Here is an 18655-nt window from a genome sequence, read left to right on the forward strand (position 1 = left end):
ACTATTAATATATTATGGAATATCTTCGAGGTACTGCTTTTAAAGACTGACATGCAGCTAGTGAAGGAGGGTTAACACTACATTAATCAGACAATGTGGTAAATTTCCTTTTCTTTATGTGCTGAGTTTAAACAGCACTCCAGGGATTGGGCTGAGGCTCTGAATGAATTTTTGCATATAGAACCATCTATGGCCGTCGACGTTTCCTCCACACAAAGCGACTCCTTCGAGGCCCCCAGTGAGTCTTGCCCTACCCCTGCCACGGGGCCTCCAGGAGCTGAGCCCAAGGCCCTGAGGTGACCCCACTCTTGACTCTCCCCTACCAGGCCAGCCACCGCAGGAGTGGAGCCCTGCTCCCAGCGCCACCCCCGACTCCTCCCAAGTCTCCAGTGAGTCTTGCCCACTCCCCATATCCCCTGCCACTTTGGGGCCTCCAGGAGCTGAGCCCAAGACCCCCGAGGTGACCCCTTCTTGACTCTCTCCTACCAGGCCAGCCACAGCAGGAGAGGAGCCCTGCTCCCAGCGCAGCCCCTGAGCCAGCCTCCAAGGCGTCGCCCTCCAGCCCCAGTGCCAGGAGCCGTGTGGACCTCGCAGAGCCAGAAGCCGCCGCAGCTGCCCATGAGCCTGAGGGGGCTGGGACTGCTGCCACCGCAGCCACCGCTGACACCACAGACTGCACAGCCAGCGCCCAGGGCAAGCGGCAGGGCCGGCGCGGGTCGGCAGGAGGATCCTCCGGTTCCTGCTGAGGGCGTGCTGCATCCTGCGGTCCCGAGGGAGCAGCCCTGGCCGCTGCTGCAGAGTGGCCCCCAAGTAGCCTCGCTCCGCCCCCGTCACCAGGAGCAATGCGCAGACTGAGCTGACTGAACATTTTTCTTTTCGTGAGCATTTGCAAATGCTTCTCGTGAATAAAATTCACCTTTGTGCGTGGCTTTGGTCCCGTGTGATGTTTGGGTCCCTGTGTGTACCTTGGGGAGGTGATGGAGGTATGGGTGGGTGGCTCTCACGGAAAGAAAAACGTTGTGCTTCTCACCTGAGTGTGGATCACAGAAGGGGTGACCTCATAGAAGTAGAGCATAGAGTGACGCCTCCCAGAGGCTGGGCGGGAGAGAGAGAGGGAGGGAGGGGAGTCACTCGTCCACATGGCACAGGCACAGGGTTGGGGTCTGAGGTCTGAGGTCTCTGGTACAGCAGGGAGGTCCCAGTCCACAGAGCTGAACATTGCAACAGAGCTGTCAGTGTCCTATCCAACATCTCCTGTGTCGTCAAGGGAGAACACGACCCCATTCCCCTGAGGGCCATGCACCTGGCCTCATGGGGTCCGGGATCTACCGGCTCTGCAGTCCAACAGCTGCAGGTGGAGCCGGGCAGGACGTCCACACTGCTGTGTGCCCGGCCTGCCCAAGGTGAGGCCCACATGTAGCAGAGGACGCAGGCAGGACGAGGACCTGGTTGTTAGTTCAGGAGGCCCCCGGCAGCACCCAGGCCTTCCAAGTTTCCTCCCTGGGCTGCCCACAGGCTGACTTCACCAAGGCAGGAGCCGCGAGCTCCATCCGGGTCTCGCAGGTGGGTGTCAGGGACCCTGGCCGTGGGCCGTCCCCTGCTGCTCCCAGAGCGCACACCTGCAGGAAGCTGCTGTTGAAATGCTGCCGGCTCTCAAACGCAGACACTGGCGCACGCGTGCTGATTCCCGAGAGGGGTCCCCACACCTGCCCCAAGCCCCGCACCTCTGTGGCATTGTTGGAACCGTCATGAGCTCTACTTGAAGGAAGCACTCTTCTGCCCTTGAATCTTTGAAGAGTCAGGCCAGGCAAAGACGAGGGCCTCTGGCCCTTCAGAAAAGCCTACAGACTTACCGTTCCCTTCTAGACGCTGCACGCCCCCACCACAAAACGATTCTTTACCCACAATTCCCATTTTCCCTTGGGACTGTGAACGCCGGGAATAGCTGGACTGGAAAGAATCCCAGAACGGTCTGGGTTGATGGGCGCAGGGACGGCAGAGCTGGTACGGCTCCTCCGCGGACTCAAAGCCGTGAAGTGGCGGGGCATGCTCGCCCCAACTGTGGGGCTCGCAAGTTGCACCCCACGCTCCAGGAACCCGGAGCTCTTTGAACACGGGTATCAAGCAACAGAGGAGGAGGCACCCAGGAAGTCTGTGGCTCAGAGTGCCGCGCGCTTGCCCTGCGCCTGCGTGCCTGGAGCCGTGCCCACCGCGCTAGGGTTTCCTCCTGCGGCGCTCCCGGGTCCCGTGCCCATGGCCTTCCATTTGCCCCAAGTTTGCAGCTGGTCGCTTTAGTGCTTCCACCCTCTCAGGTAGCCGCTCCCCTGCTGGGCCGCTAGGAGGGGGGTGAGGGGGTTACCTCTTTCAGTGTTTTTCATTCCTGTGGGACACACCCCAAAGCATTAAAAGTAGCTTTGTAAAAAGCAGGCGGAACCAAGCTCTCTGCTTCGGCCGACAGGTTCTGGGTTATGTGGAACCGGAGGGCCATTCTGTTGCAACACAAAAAAGAGAGCTTTTTGTTTTGGATTTTGTTCTCTGAAGAATGAACTCTTGGAGTGATCACTTTCACTTTTTAAAAATGTATTCATTCTAGTTTTTACACATACTAGCTTTCCCCTGAGATCGTTAATCGTAGTCTATTAATCATTTAGGTCTGCAAATTATCCTTTATGTGGAGTGAGTTGTGTTCTATAGATTTTCATATATATTATTTTTAGATATTCTGCAATTTTTATTTTTTCTTTTATCGAAGAAGCATTTAAAGCTTAATCTTGGGGGTGGGCATTTAGCCTAGAAGTTAAGACCCCCATTAGGATGCCTGTATCCCATTAACAGCACGTCTGAGTTCAGTGCCCACCCAGAGGTTCTGACTCCAGCTACTTGCCAATATAGCACCTGGGAAGCATCTTCCACTGCATTCCCAGGCACATTAGCAGGAAGCTGGATCAGAAGCAGAGTAGTCAGGACTCAAACCAGTGCTCACGTGGGATGCGGGTGTCACAGGCAAGCACCTAGATCTGCTGCAAGTTAAAATTTTTATTCATAACTTGGCTCAAATGTATATTTACAGGCTGTCTGAACACAATTACCTTAGTACTCTTCAGGCTCCTCAAAATTTTAAATGATTCACGCAAATCATATAAAAAGTTCAAATTTTCAGTCTGCACGAAGGATATCCTTAGGTCCCCTCTGTGCTCTCAGATGGTGTTCAACTGGCAGCAGTGATCTCAAGGTCCATCTTCCACCTGCAAAGCCGGGGCTGGTCATCCGAGTTCCACTCGGTTCTGCACCCTACACAGACTCTGGTGTTTACACTGTCTGCCCTGAGCACAATGATACAGCAAGGCCACCCTGCTCACATGGAAGTAATTCCCTGCCTCTGTGAAAATCTCCCTGGTGCACAGCTAACCAGGGTCCACTCAGACCCCCTGCACAAGCCTCCCAGCTCTCTGCCAGGCTCTCCAGCCCCCTTCTCCACATATCCCCATGAGGCGCTGGATCCAAGACCATTCCTACTTTTTTTTTTTTTTTTTTTTTGACAGGCAGAGTGGACAGTGAGACAGAGAGACACAGAGAAAGGTCCTCCTTTTGCTGTTGGTTCACCCTCCAATGGCTGCTGCGGCCAGTGCGCTGCAGCCGGCGCACCGCGCTGATCCGATGGCAGGAGCCAGGTGCTTCTCCTGGTCTCCCATTGGGGTGCAGGGCCCAAGCACTTGGGCCATCCTCCACTGCACTCCCGGGCCACAGCAGAGAGCTGGCCTGGAAGAGGGGCAACCGGGACAGAATCCGGCGCCCCGACCGGGACTAGAACCCAGTGTGCCGGCGCCACAGGCGGAGGATTAGCCTAGTGAGCCGCGGCACAGGCCCCATTCCTACTTTTTGCAAACACATTATGGTTCTGTACATATATGCATGTACCCTATTTACATATTTTACATAATGACAGCATGAAACCACATGCATTCTGCTCATAGTTAAACATATTTATTAAACATATTTATTAAACATACAGATCCTCTGTATCTTAGAGATAATTTCTGTATCAGGCCCTAAAGAGTTTTTTTTTTTGACAGCAATAGAATGTTCCCTTTATTGGTAGACCATGGAACTGTTTCAATGATTTTGCTATGGCACAAATAAGGTTGCAAAAAACCTTTTTTAAAAAAGATTTATTTTATTTATTTGAAAGAGTTACAGAGAGAGGGACAAAGAGAGAAGTCTTCCATCCACTGGTTCACTCCCCAAATGGCCGCAATAACAGGAGCTGGGCCAGGCTGAAACCATGAGCCAGGAACTTCTTCTGGGTTTCCCACATGGGTGCAGGGGCCCTTGGACTTAGCCTGTCCTCAGCTGCTTTCCCCAACACATTAGCAGGGAGCTGGATCTGAAGTGGAACAGCCGGGACTTGAACTGGCACCCATATGGGATGCCAGCACTGTAGGCTGGGGCTTTAACCCACTGTACCACATTGCAACGAAAACTTTACGTATGCTGTTTTGTATCTGTGGAAGTATGTGTATAAAAAATGAAGTGGAATTTCTTAATTGATCTTCCATCCTCTGGTTCACTATCAAGATAGCTGCAATGGCCAATAACAGGCCACACTGAAGCCGGGAGCCAGGAGCTTCATTGGAGTCTTCCACCAGGGTGGCACTTGGGCTATCTTCTGCTGCTTTTCCCAGCCCATGAGGGAGCTGGATCAAAAGTGGAGCAGCTGGGACTCAAACCGGCAAGCATATGGGATGGTAGTGTTCTAGGCAGTGGCTTTACCCACTACGCCACAACAATGGCCTGTTTTCTTCATAATCTCTTTCCTTGGCTATTAATTCTCTTTGGATCTTTTTCAATTGTTTTATCGCTTGAATCCCATCTCTCATTTTTTGAAAATATTTTTTCCCCTCTCTGCTCCAAAAATGTTCCTGTAGATGTGTTTTAGCTTGATCTTTTGGTGCTTTTTCTCTCACTCCCAACCTTTACCCCTAAGATTTGGGCAAAGCTCCCCTACTGCTGTTCCTATCTGGGGTATTTCAATTTGTAATTAGTTCTTGTCCCTAAATAATCTGTGTTCCCCATCCTTAACTCCATTGCTGTGGGCTTATGATAAATGCTTGAATGTATCATGTCAGCTCCCTTTCTCACTTAACTGTTCATCTGATTAATATGTTGTCATTCACATTTTAATGTTTCTACAATCAGTATGTAATGTCAATATTAAAACCAGTATTATGGTACTTTATATTTTTTTCCAAAAAATGTTTTTTAAACAGCAGGTCTTAAAATTGATAACCCATTGAAGTCAAGTAAATAAGCTATCTCTGTCACATGTGTGCTTAAGCAGAGTGTGTACTGAACTTCATGGATTCTTTTTAGGTTGGTTCAAAATGTGTGGTACCTGATAAACAGCCTTTGAAATTTATAAAATATGCTGTATTTATATATGAAGTTGGCTTGGATTTTGCAGTGTGTGAGTGTGTGACACTAAATCGTCAAAAGAGAAGTTATAAAGTTCCTAATGATTTTGAGAGAAATCAAGTCCCTGTAACATATCTGCTAAAATTTGCTAGACTGAGGGGCAGGCGTTGTGGTATGAGTTAAGCACCTGCTAGGGACACCTGCATCTCACGCTGGAATGCTGACTTGAGTCCTGGCTAATCTACTTCCAATACAGCAGAATTTCTACATGGACCACATTTAGGAACCAGTGTTGATGCAGTCATACAAAATTTCCGAGAATTTTAGTGCATACTCATCTTTAAAGGGAGCACTTAGGGAAACATGACAAAATAAGACACCAGAACCCTCACATTCAGGAATTTACATAAAAACAAATGAGGGAAATAATTTTATTCTATCTTTGCCTTCTTCCAAATTAAGATAAATTTGGATCTTCTATAAATTCAATCATTGTTTTTCTAAATCTGAAACCTGTATATTATTTTAAAAATCTCTTTATACATTAGAAATACATTAGAAGTTAGTGCAGCTTCTTGGTCAGGAAAAAATACAAGTTAGAAACCTTTCTTGTAGGTTTGTTAGAAGAAAAAAATTGGGGTTGCTGTTATGGCCTAGAAGGTAAAGCTGCCACCTGAGACGCCGGTACTCCATATGGGCATGGGTTCGAGGCCTGGCTGCTCCACTTCTGATCTAGCTCTCTGCTAGTGGCCTATGAAAGCAGTGAAGATGGTCCAAATGCTTGGGGCCCTGCACCCATGTGGGAGACCTGGAAGAAGCTCCTGGTTTTGGCCTGGCCCAATCCTGGCTGTTGCAGCCATTTGGAGAGTGAACCAGTGGATGGAACACCTCTCTTTCCCTGTTTCTCCCTCTAACTGTGCCTTTGAATACATAAAATAAACCTCAAAAAAATTTCCTATACAAGCTAAATTTTTTTGAACACTGAAAAGACATGTCAATCTGAACATTTCTGAAACTCCCACAAGAATCTGGACCAAAGGTAAACTTTTCATCAGATGCCAAAAAAATAAGCTGTCTTCCTAAGACAGGAAGCTGGTCATTTTCTTTCCTTGCTGAACTTAAGTGTTCCATCTACTACACCATGTATTCCACTACAAACAAACCCAAATAGTAGGGTCAAATGCTATTTTAAAACCATCAACATGAAACTCTGAAATTACAAATAAAACCCTCATGGAGATGCAGCTGGAGTAAACTGTATTTAGTGACACCTGACCCGCTCTTTTGTGTGACTCAGATTTCTAGTGGTACTGTTGGGAAAAGGGTACAAACTACAAATAAAGGAATAGCATGCTTTTTTAGTGGTTAAGAATTGGATATCTGGAGATATAGAAGTAACTGTTTTATAACAGACTGAAGACATAGTGCTCTAAAATCCTTTAACATTCTTAACTGCCAGCTCTTTTGCACAACCACAGGGCCGTGGAAAGAGATTACTCTCGCATTTAATGTCTCTTAAGCCACAAGGCAGGTGTTACCTACACGCTGTCAACACATCCTCTCAACTTATTTCCTGGGTTCTCAAAAGCCTGATCTCTTATTTACCTTCTTGCTGTGGGCACTGTGGATTGCAACAGAAGTCTATGGAAGTAAAATGAATGATATGACTGTGATGTTGGCCTGAGGCTTATCTTTTAAACATTACCATGAAATACTCAGGCATACAGAGAGTGTAGGCTATATTACAATCAGCACTTGTACTCCCAGCACCCAGTTTAAGATATGAAACATGACTGATACAATTGAAGTACCCCAACTTTTCCCCCTGAGGATAATCCCATGTAGTATTTGATGCTTTTCACTTTCATTTATGTAGTCTTTCACTATATACAACTCAAACAACATGCATTCTTCATGCTTAAAACGTTAAGAATCTTAAGTATAATTCTAAGTCATTATTCTTTTGCTCAACTTTTGAGATTCATCTGTTTACTTATTTGTATGTAGCTCTAATTTTCATGATATGACTATTCCAAATAAATCCCATTTTTCTTATTGGTGGATATTTAATTGCCTTTAGTTTCCTTGGCTTGTTCTGCATCGCCCACATGAGTGGCAGGGGCCCAAGCACAAGGGCCATCTTCTGTTGCTTTCCTAGGTGCATTAGCAGGGAGCTGGATTGAAAGTAGAGCAGCGGGGACTCAAACTGGTACCCACAAGGGATGCCAGCATTGCAAGCGGCAGCTTTACCTGCTATGTCACAGTGCCAGCCCTGAGTTTCCTATTTTCAAATAATGGTGCTATAGACTTTCTTATTACTTCATTGCACACATGTGAGACTTGCTCTGGGTTATTATACTAGGGACAATTTTTGGATTACAGGCTCTTCACTACTACTAGATATGTTTTTTCCAAAGTGGCTGTACCAATTTATGCTTCCACCAGCACAGTATGAGGCCCCATTGGTCCCCATCCTTTGTGATTATAAACTCTTTGTAAGCTGGGTGTTAGCTGTTGGAATTAGCTAGGATCCATGTTTTCATGTTAACATGTAGGCTCTCAAATTCTATGAATTTGAAGGTGGTATGGATTCAAACTCAGGAACCATGGAATTCTAAGCCCTTAGAATTCTCCAAGAGTCCCCCAGCCCAGCCCAGCCCGCCCTCTCTTTTTTAATCCACAGGCCAGGCCAAATCAGAGGCTCCTTATAAACTTGGTGGTTCTTGACAGACTGTCCTTTCTAGTCTACACTGGGCATGATGGGCCAGCTGGGTGATAACTTCTATGTCACATGGATTGAAGGGCTGACATACTGACATTGGCACTCCCTCCTGCCTACCACCCAGCTCTCAGGCTCACCAGTCGGGCTGTTACCTGGGAATAAGGTCTCTTTCAATTTCTTGTGTAGGTCCTGGAGTGTAAGTTTTTATCTTATTTTCCTGTACCCTCAGCCATGTATTCATTAGGGAAGAAGTAAAAGTTCTCTCTTTTCATAATTTTCTTTATAGACGTTAACTGAAGAGAAAATGGAAAAACATGAAAGTAATTTTGAGTTTCTATTTATGTTGATGTGTTGGCCTTATTTTCTAAATCAGCAGTATCCAACAGAAATTTCTGATTGATGGAAATACTCTATACTCCAAATGTTCAGAATGGTAGACACTTGGACTTGTGGTGCTGAGCACTTGAAATGTAGCTAACCTGTCTGACAAACTAAATGTTTAGTATTATTTAATTATAATGTAAACAGCCATGTGTAACTAGTGGTTATTACACCTGACAGCAAAGTTCTAAATAATACTCTGTGTCTCTTCATGGTTTTATATATTGGTAAACCTATGTTGCCTTTCAAATCTGATAGTCACAGGATGAAACAGCTGAGATGTCGGTTCTGAATATCTGTCCCCAAGGAACAGTACGGCCTGTTCACTCTGACAGTCAAGTATTTCTTGCCTGGCTTGTCTTTCTGGGACTTTTCACTGATCTATATTGAACAAACTGAAGTGGAGTCTAGCTAGCTTCTAATCGGAAGTCTGGGGATCACTTTCTGAAAGCTTTCCTGAGGGTATTTATGGAACACTAGGGTGTCAAATTATAAGAATAACTAGGAGCATAAATATACCTGGACTACAACAGAAAACAATCTGATTAAGAGTACAACCTGGATTATCTTTGAACCATAAAGTTCACTGTCAACCTGAATGTATGTGCAAGTTAAAACACGAATACTTCACTTGATTTATTTATAGCATTTATGAAAACAAAACCAAGCCTATTGCTCTAGGCTTATAGTGGGCTTACACTTAAAATTTTTTAAACTTTCAAAGGGCATTGTATTATATGAAGTAACTCTTAATTCCTTTACTTTTTAATTTTTGCCTAGGTTCATGTAAAGAGGCTAAAGCAAAAATGCAGGCATATTATAATGAAAACAAAAACATTTTTTTTGGGAAACAAGACCACATTCACTGGCTGGCCTTCAAAATGAAGATTTGTGACTATTTCTCACCATGCATTCACTCACATACATTTTCCATATTCTTCTACGAAAATGGAACCCACAGGTTTGGCACTTAGGAAGGTACCAAAACAGATTCTGGGGTAAGGAAATCATTTCGCAGCATGAATGGACCAGCACAAAACTGAAAAAGCTCAATGTTTGCTTTTTAGAGTTTAGCACACATTGTCAATCAAAACTGACTTAAACTCACAGCCAGATACTCTCATCGTATCCCTATCGATTCAAAATGTTTGTAAGCACTGAAGCCCCTCAGTTTCAGTGAATGCACTTCAGACGTGCCGTCCACATTAAGGATTTCTTTTAACGCTCACGACAAATTTTTTAAAGGAAATAAATTTTCTCTAGAAAGGGTTAATCATAACGAATATGTATATCTTCTCAGAAGGTGTGCAGCCTACTCTTCTCCTGATATTCTTCATAAAAACGTCTCAGTGACTCAGGAATTCTAGGTGTGACAGTGCTCAAGGCTTGAGTAAAATGCCTTTTCATAATGCAGTTGGCTTGAATGTCTTCTTCCAGAGCCAGGAGAGCAGCCTCTCTACAGACGGCTATAATCTGAAATACAGAAAAAAAAGGGAGGGAGACAATCATCAATACCTTTCCAGAAAAGTAATATTCCAAATAGTCATCTGTGGCAACTTCTAAAGCTGTAAACATGCAGTTAACACTTATTTGCTGGAGATATTCCACTTAAGTTTTCATACGGATAAGAAGTACTTATACATGGAGTTTTCTGTTCTTTCCTTCATTCCAGGACAACATATTAAGACCCAGCAGCAACAAAATATGTCTAAGACTTGGTAGCGGCTCCTAACTGTGAAGGTGAAACAGGCGTGCACTCAGGCACTCCAACCCAGGATGGCCTGAGGTGACGCCGACGTGGAAGGAGATACTCTGGGAGTGTGTACTTGTGCTCATCAGCCCAGACACCCCACGGGACGAGCTCTTCTTCACAGGGAGCCCTTAAATCTCAGGGCCCGCAGGCTGGGTTGTGGACATTTGCCGAGGGCTGTATTAAAACAGAGAAGTGAATTCTGTGTACTCAGTGAGCAAAGTTGGAAGAATGGAAAAGAATCTGGGGAGGGGGCGGAGTGGACGCAGGGGGAGGGAGGATGGAGTAGGCGGCAGCAGAACGGAAGGGGAGGAAGGTTCAGGAATCCTGAAATGTGTTTTTAAGCTCCCTGGACTTCAGACAGAGGAAGCAGGCTGATGCGAGTGTCATTCTAAAGACACATTACTGTGCTGAAAAGAGCTGGAGGGATGAAAAGAGATATTGTGATTTTCAGGGCAACAGGGAAAACAGTGATTGATACTGACTGCACCTTTATATCGGTAAATGAAAGGGCCAGCTGAAACACATTTGTCCAGCCATTCAGCATATTTTCTCTGTTTGTTCACTTACTGAAAAGAGTTCCTCTGCTTAGGCTGGGCTAATGGCTGCCAAAGCAGTTTAGTAGCTTTTTAAAGGATTTAGCAGCATGTTTAGGGAGCTTTCAAAAAAACAGGCATAGATTTGGATGGCTTTGTCAAATTACAACAATGTAACTATTACTTCTGGGCTTCATTAGTGAGCACTGAAGTTAACTGTGGTGGTTATGCATGTTAATGCTTTCCCAAAAAGAAAGTGGCTACCAACTTGTTGAAAAAAAAAAAAAAACACAACTTCCAGGGATTAGAAAAACCACTTCATCACGTGTTCTGGTGCAAAAAGAGTTCTTTTCAAAAGAAGAATGTGATAATTAATAAGCATGGTAAATCCTGTGAAGTGCTCAGTGTGCAAAACTGGCTACTGAGTTGCTCCACTGTGTTCCAAGGGGATCTCAGGGATCTCCACAACAGGAGGCCAAGCGACTAAGGTGGGAGAGTCCCCACCCACTCCCTATCTGAGCAGGACTTTTTTTTTTTCCATTAGGACAAGAATTTGAAGCAATGGCTGTAGGTCTAAAAGTCTGAAGAAACACTGGAGACGCAAGGAGCACTGAATGTCCAGTGCACGGTGGAGCCTCCCCTGTGGCCACACAGGGGCCATGTTCACGGCGACTCTCCTCCGACTAAGGGCAATATTGTGTCCCGCACACTTGCTGGCCCAGCGCATAACGGCTACACAGTTACTGGGTACCTAATCTGTGATGGGACTGACGCCTCTAGGTTTTGCACACTGTAGTGACCTTGCTAAAAGGGGTAAAGTGTGACGGACACAGGTCAAACACAGAGGCCAGATGACTACATGTGAAGTGCTGGTGGTGTGACACTATGAGAGTTGGGCTGAACAAGGAAGGAGAAGAGACCAAAATGCTTCCTGCAGCCTCACAAAAAGGCCTTGGATTTGGTTCACCCAGCTGGGTGGTGACTGGCACTGCCTGCTCCTCTGAGAAAGGGAGCCGACGGTAATTCAGCCGGGGAGAGGAAGAAACGACTGTTTCTGGCCTGGATTCCTGGGTAGCTTGACAAGGCACAGCCATGTAGGCAAGTGGTATGTCTCCGAGACCTAAAAGGTTGTCCTTGGGTCAGTCCCCCTGGGCAGTCCCTCTTTGCATATCAGCTTTCCCTCTTTCACACCTGAATCTTCAGATTTTTCTAAGAGCTATAACTTGCTTTTTGTGATCGTTTCCATGGTAGTGACAAAGGGGGCACACACGAGTATTGAGACATGGTCAGAGCAGCAGTGACCATTTGGAAGGTGGATGTTTGTGCCCTGGGGCTTTAGTGCAGGTGAACTTTAGAGAATTCTCGTACCATATTCATCAGGACTGGTCTACACAGTTCTATCCAATTTGGAGAACTACAAACTGTGAGATAAAGAAAGCTTGGACAGAGTTTGACCAGATCACTGAGAAACCTTTGGCTTAGATGAGAATGACCTATAGAACCTTTTAAGACACACAAAAAAATGAGAGAGCAGCTGAAAATTGGTACTCCCCAGCCACATGTGAAAGTGTCACAGCTGGGTCCGGCACTGTGGCATAGTGGGAAAAGCCACTGCCTGCAGTGCTGGTATCCCATATGGGCGCCGGTTCAAGTCCCGGCTGCTCCACTTCCAATCCAGCTCTCTGCTATGGCCTGGGAAAGCAGTGGAAGATGGCTCCAGTCCTTGGGCCCCTGCACCCACATGGGAGGCCCAGAAGAAGCTCCTGGCTCCAGATTGGCGCAGCTCCAGCCGTTGTGGCCATCTGGGGAGTGAACCAGCGGATGGAAGACCTCTCTCTCTCTCTCTCACTGCCTCTCCTCTCTCTGTAACTCTTTCAAATAAATAAATAAATCTTAAAAAAAAAAAGAGAAAGTGTCCCAGCTGCCCCTATTTCCTAGGATGGCATAACAACTGCCCAGACTCAATACCTGCTTCAGTAAACACGCCCCTGATTTTTTCTTTTTTAATTTCTAAGAGAAGCCTTGAGAAGGCAGTCATTTGGATAAACCTTTCTGCTACTTTAACTTTCCTGTCACTTTCACTTAGCAACATGCAGCCAGTAACTGAGAGCTGTACAGGACACCATGAAAACGTAGCTAGTCTTATCCATTCACATCCACTGAATGCTGATCTGTGCAATAACTTTAGGAGGCCAGGTGGGAGATTGAGAGATGTCCAAGGCATAGTCTCTATCCTCTAGGGCTCAGGAACCAGGAGGGACAGACAAGGTGAACTGCCCTGTGTGGCCTGGAAGCAGACGTGCTATCAGGAAGGCCAAAGGAGAGTGAATTGGTGTGGGGAGAAGGAAGAAAATATTGCTTTGTAAACCAAAGTGAGAAGGGCAGCATTTAGTACACAGATAGGGAAAGGCCATTCCAATTAGATGGAAGAAAGTGAGCCAAGAAGCAGCAAGGCAGGGGACAAATGGACCAGCGAGTACACTGACAGCCTCAGGAGCCCAATCGAGAATAAAAGAAAAGAAGAGTTAATTTCCACCAAATATCACTAAAAAGATCAACGATAAGAGTTTTCAAAGGTCTGTGGCCACTGGGACAGCAAAAGTTAGTCATCTTGAAAGCTCTAAGTCAAGGCCAGCACTGCGGCTCACTAGGCTAATCCTCCACCTTGCGGTGCCGGGCACACCGGGTTCTAGTCCCGGTCGGGGCGCTGGATTCTGTCCCGGTTGCCCCTCTTCCAGGCCAGCTCTCTGCTGTGGCCCGGCAGTGCAGTGGAGGATGGCCCAAGTGCTTGGGCCCTGCACCCGCATGGGAGACCAGGATAAACACCTGGCTCCTGCCTTTGGATCATCGCGGTGTGCCAGCCGTGGCGGCCATTGGAGGGTGAACCAATGGCAAAGGAAGACCTTTCTCTCTGTCTCTCTCTCTCACTGTCCACTCTGTTTAAAAAAAAAAAAAAAAAAGAAGAAGAAAGCTCTTAAGTCAAACCTACAAGCAGTGGATGTTCAAGTTGCTGGCACAACACAACTCCTACAGGTTCCTTTTGTTTTTAGTTTTTATCCTAGAAAGGGCTTTTTGGTAGAAATTCCCAAAGGAAAAGAATTAATTGGATTATTGGTTCTTCTTTCCTAAGGCAAAGATAGGTTTGGGAAGGGCAGTATTAGGACACCCACTGCCTGAGGACTGGTTTGTCTTTGCTCTGGAAGCCACTACTTTGGCGTGAGTTCCCAGACAGGATATTTCCTGCTCTCCCGTTTGCTGCCATGGCCCACGCCAGCACTTCCCTTTGAGTTACCAGCGTCTGCTCAGGGGAGCAGGGATTCCATGATCAAACCAGTTTTGAACCACACAATTCTATGCCCCACAGTGCATGATCAAATTTTAAAGATTCTGTGAAGCAACGACAATCCATTTAATTTTCTCTACCCCAGTGCATTAAAAAAAAGTTTGCTCCAGAATTTGTATGTGGAAATGTAATCTCCAGTGAAACAGTATTAAGAAGCAGGAGGTCATTCATTGCCTTTGGATGGGATCGGTGCTTTTACCAAAGCCAGCTGAGGTGGCCTGTTAGCCCCTACACCAGGTGAAGCTGCAGCTGGAAGCATGGTCATCTATGTGGAAGAAGCCCTCACCAGACACCCAGTCTGCTAGCACCTGGATCTTGGACTGCCAAGGTTGCAGAACAGTGAGCAATCCATCTGTACTGTTTAGAAAGTACCCAGCAGTCTGAACCAGCTGAGACCCCTGCTGTTTGCCCAGCACCCTTTCCCTCCTGGTTTCTGGCAGAACACCTTGTAAATGCTCTGCCGGGGAGCTTCAGTACCTGCTTGGGAGATGCTCACCCACACCCATCATCTTCCTAAATAGCTCCTGCCACTCATATTCTTTGAATTTTGCTTTCCCCTATTCCAGAATAGAGAGAATAGGGAACGGGGCACAAAGAACGGCATGGTTAAGGACTGGGAAGACAGAGACAGGGCCAAGCAGGAGGAGCGAAGCTGGGGAGACCAGGATGCTTACTAGTCAAAGAACAGCAACAGAAGGCATCAAAGCTGGTTACAGGGGACAGACAATTCCCTGGTGTGTGGCCGTGCTGAGAAAGACTCCGGGACATTTACCAATAATGCTGCAATACCTATTGCTCTGAGGACTGAAAGGCTTTCAATTTAAATTGCACCTTTCTCATTACTATCTGTAAGGTTTCTAAGAAAACCTAATGAGGTAAGTCAGTGTCTCCTCCACCCGCTTTCTCCAGTGTACACGGGGGCCACGAAGCCCATCACTTTGTTGGTGTCACATCTGAAACCAGATGGAGTCTGGGATGTTTCAGTGACGGCCGAATTCAGCTGATTTTTTCCCAGGAGGCCACAGAAGAACCAACTTCTCTGAAAAGAAGTGTAGATGATTAGTTGAATTTGAACCACAGACTGGAATGTTAAACTATCCTATTTAGAATGACAACGCTTGGCCATTGGAACTCCTTAACTTCTTTGGCAAAGAGCCTTTGGAAGCTTTCTCCCTAATCCCTTCACCATCTCCTCCTCTTCCCCTAAAGCCTGCAGATCATTTCAATGATTACTCACTAGCTACCTGCAAGGTTGCTTTTGTTATTAGGCTACAAAAATGCAAATACCTTTGCTGGCTCTGTGAAGCCGCATGTACATTCTTACTCAGTTTTGAACAAAAAATTGAAACCTGAGCTTGAAAAGGTGAAGCATCATCTGCGATGGAAACAAGAAAATAAGGCAAAAGACTTGGAATGGGCCCGAGCCCTCACTGTCGGAGCTAGACTAGGACGTGTTTTTGTGTCAGTGGCCATGGCACTGGTTTAGTTGATGCTACTTATCACTAATTCTCTTTCCATTTGTTTGGCAGCAATAACTAATATATCTGACAAAGAAAAAGAAAAGCCAGAAATCGCTATATGAAAAGATTTAGGCATATTTGCGACAAATTCCTAAGAGGACGGAAAGGAAAGGATTTTAAGTGAAAGTTTCAAAATCCTCAAAACAGTCACCGAATAAAGTCGTAATGGTTTTCTGATGCAGGAAGCAACTCAGCGATGAAAGCACAGGGACACAGGAGCCTGAATTTTCATGCTATGCTTGCCCTCTGCAAAAGCAGTGCCTTTAGAACAATGCAGCAATAAATGGATTACGTGAGACAGCTCCACTTGGGAGCTGTGTGGGGAAGCAACTCCCCAGGAGGAGAAGGCTCTTGACCAATGAACCTTGGGAAATCTAATTACCTCACTTTTAAATGCAAAAGGGCAAAAGAGGCAATTGTGCAGAATTCTGAATGCCAAGAATAAGAACAATGTCTTACTTCACTGTGCAAAAAAACCGAAACCTCTTAAACATAGCCTATGGTTCTTTCCCCCAATCCATGGGACAAGAGTTTAAACAGGTGGCTCAGCTTAGCAAAATAGGAACAGGCACACTGCAAAAACCAAAACCAACGTGGTTTCCAAGCAGGCAGTAAAAAGTTTTCAAAATGCTATGATAAACAGTCGGGGAATAGACTGTTAACCAAAAGCTGAACCAGGGGAAGGAAGACCTGCATATGTGGGCAGGAGTTTGATTATTCATCCCTGCTGTGCTGTATGCCTTCCCTTGTTCTGTTCAGTTCCACAGTAGCCCTAGCTTCCTGGCTGAGATGAGGAATCCGGTAACAAAGTTTAGCACAGTCACTTGCACTGCTAGGTAAGACCTGGGGATACGTGCACTTGCTTGCTGTGGGCTGTGAGCAGGTTACAGTGATGCCAACGTGCCCATGAGAGGAGGGATGCTGCTGCAACAGGCCTGGGGAGTAGGGGACCCAAGAACTGGAAATTCCACCTCAACCTTCATGGACAAATTCCCAAGTATCTCTGGGAGACTATCTGTATCTTTCCAGAAAGGTGGAAGTGTCACACAGTTGTGAAGGTCCCTTAACCAATTTAAGTTCCGCTTGTCACTCCCTACGCTGCCCCACCCCCACCCCCAAGAGGCACAGGGGGCAACCGGGTCTCTGGAGAAAACAAAGGCGGCAACTGAAATGCGGCAGAAGAGGAAGCTCTTGTTCTGGCTGACCTCGGATGAGGCAAAGTAGCTCCCAAAAGCTGAAATTTCCACACCCGGCTTGGCTAGCGCACGGCAAGGCTGCTTCTAAGTTTACAGGAAAGCTACAGCTGTCTCCTGGAGACTGCACAAGGCCACGGCCTCCCAGCCATTCCTCCGGCGAATGGATGAGTGCACAGCCCCGGCCGCTGCCCACACTGCAGCTGCACACGGAGCCTGCCGGCAGGGCCCCGCCTCCCAGTCAGGCCTAATCTCAGCTGCTTTGAATTTCAAGTGCACTAAATAGCTTTAAAGAATCCAACCCAAAGAAATCGGCTGCAGTGCTTTAAAAAGTCTTAGGTATTTTCAAAAAAGTGGTTTTGTTAAAAGCATCCTCTGTCTGGAACACCTGTGACCTGTTGAGCTTAATTGGGCTGCAGCTGGCGCTGATTGTGGCGCAGCCGCTGGCGGCCCGGCGCTGACATTGTGTTCGCGCCGCGCGGCCGGCCCCTGGCTTTTCTTTTCACTTTCCCAGCCCCGCGACCTCCTTCCCCAGTGAGTCGGAGGGATTAGGAAGCCAGCCCAGAGTGGCATCCTGCTGGCCGGGAACAGCACGCCCCGCAGGTGCTTCGAGGAGGAGGCTACCTGGGAGATTAGGCGCTCCTGCGGCTGCCGAGCCCTTTGAGGCGCGCTGAAAGGTGGCTGAATGGCCAGTCATGAAAGATGGGACTGCAGGGCGCGCAGCAGGCCCCTGGCCCCGGAGTGGCAGATGGAAGTCACACTGTCGCAGGCACAAACCGCCAAGAAAGCAGCTCGTAGAGGAGAATTTCAGATCTGGGAAGCTACAGGCACTGCTTTCAAGTCCTCGCCGTTTCACCGAAAACCTTGTGAGTGGTGAGGCGAGAAACGAGAATTTTGGATGGCAGACTTAAGATATGAGGAATTGTCTAACGATTATATTGCTCTTGGGCTAAACTCCCCTGGAAAACAAGCTTCAGGATAATCTACCTGGGATCACATTAAAATCATGAAGTCTAGGATACACAGTACTGAGTCCAAAGAAAAGAAAACTTCTGCAAAGATGCATACACTTGGTTGGTTAATTTTCCTGACTTCAAGTTATCATGAAGCCTTTAAAATGTCTATAGCTTGAGTCTATACGTATTCAATGTATAACCTTTCATTTTTACTTAGATGGAAAAGCCAGAAAGAGATTTAATTTTAAAAACATTACACAAAAATCAATTCTGTAGAATTTTGGGGCCGGAAAGATCTTGAGTTCTTATTTAATTGTTCCAGCATTTCATTTCTACTACCATTTGCACTTGTGGAAATTTTCAATGTTTCTAGCTTTGGCTGAGCCATAACAAGAGAACAAGGAGTATTTTCAGTTTCGAGAGGAACACCTCAAAGCAGTATGGGAATGGAAGAACAGGAATCACTGTGGTAGGGAAGGAGAGGGCTAAGAGGGCAAAACAGATGCTGGAAGCTCCCTAGTCATTCTCCTTTTTTTCCCAAAAAGATCTGTTTCTTCATTTATTTGAAAAGTAGAAATGATGAGGGCTGGGAGGGGTAATCTTCCATTTCTGGTTCTCTCCCCAAACAGCTGAAACAGCCATAACTGTCCCAGACCAAAGCCAGGGGCCGGAGTCAGGAACTCTAGCCTGGTCTCCCACGTGGTGGTAGAGGCCCAAGTACTTGGCCATCTTCTGTGCAATAGCCGGAAGCTGGATCAGAAGTGAACCAGCCAGGACAGGAACCAGAGCTACAATATGGGATGCTGGCCCCTCTTCTGATTGCTTTACTCAAGAAATCTTTG

The 18655-nt window shown here is 46.5% G+C and overlaps 1 protein-coding gene across 6 annotated transcripts in view; it reads right to left on the bottom strand.

Moving 5' to 3' along the window:
* Positions 1–9138: 9138 nt before the first annotated feature.
* Positions 9139–18655, bottom strand: part of AFG2A (AFG2 AAA ATPase homolog A) — a 303723-nt gene continuing 294206 nt past the window's right edge. For all 6 annotated transcript variants that reach the window (XM_002717260.5, XM_051819827.2, XM_070047622.1 and 3 more), the window contains one exon: positions 9139–9988. In XM_002717260.5, the coding sequence (XP_002717306.3) occupies positions 9812–9988 (177 nt within the window). In that variant the 3' untranslated portion in view covers positions 9139–9811. The remainder of the gene's footprint in view (positions 9989–18655) is intronic.

This window comes from Oryctolagus cuniculus, chromosome 8 (genome assembly GCF_964237555.1).
Source record: "Oryctolagus cuniculus chromosome 8, mOryCun1.1, whole genome shotgun sequence".
In the NCBI taxonomy this organism is placed as follows: domain Eukaryota; kingdom Metazoa; phylum Chordata; class Mammalia; order Lagomorpha; family Leporidae; genus Oryctolagus; species Oryctolagus cuniculus.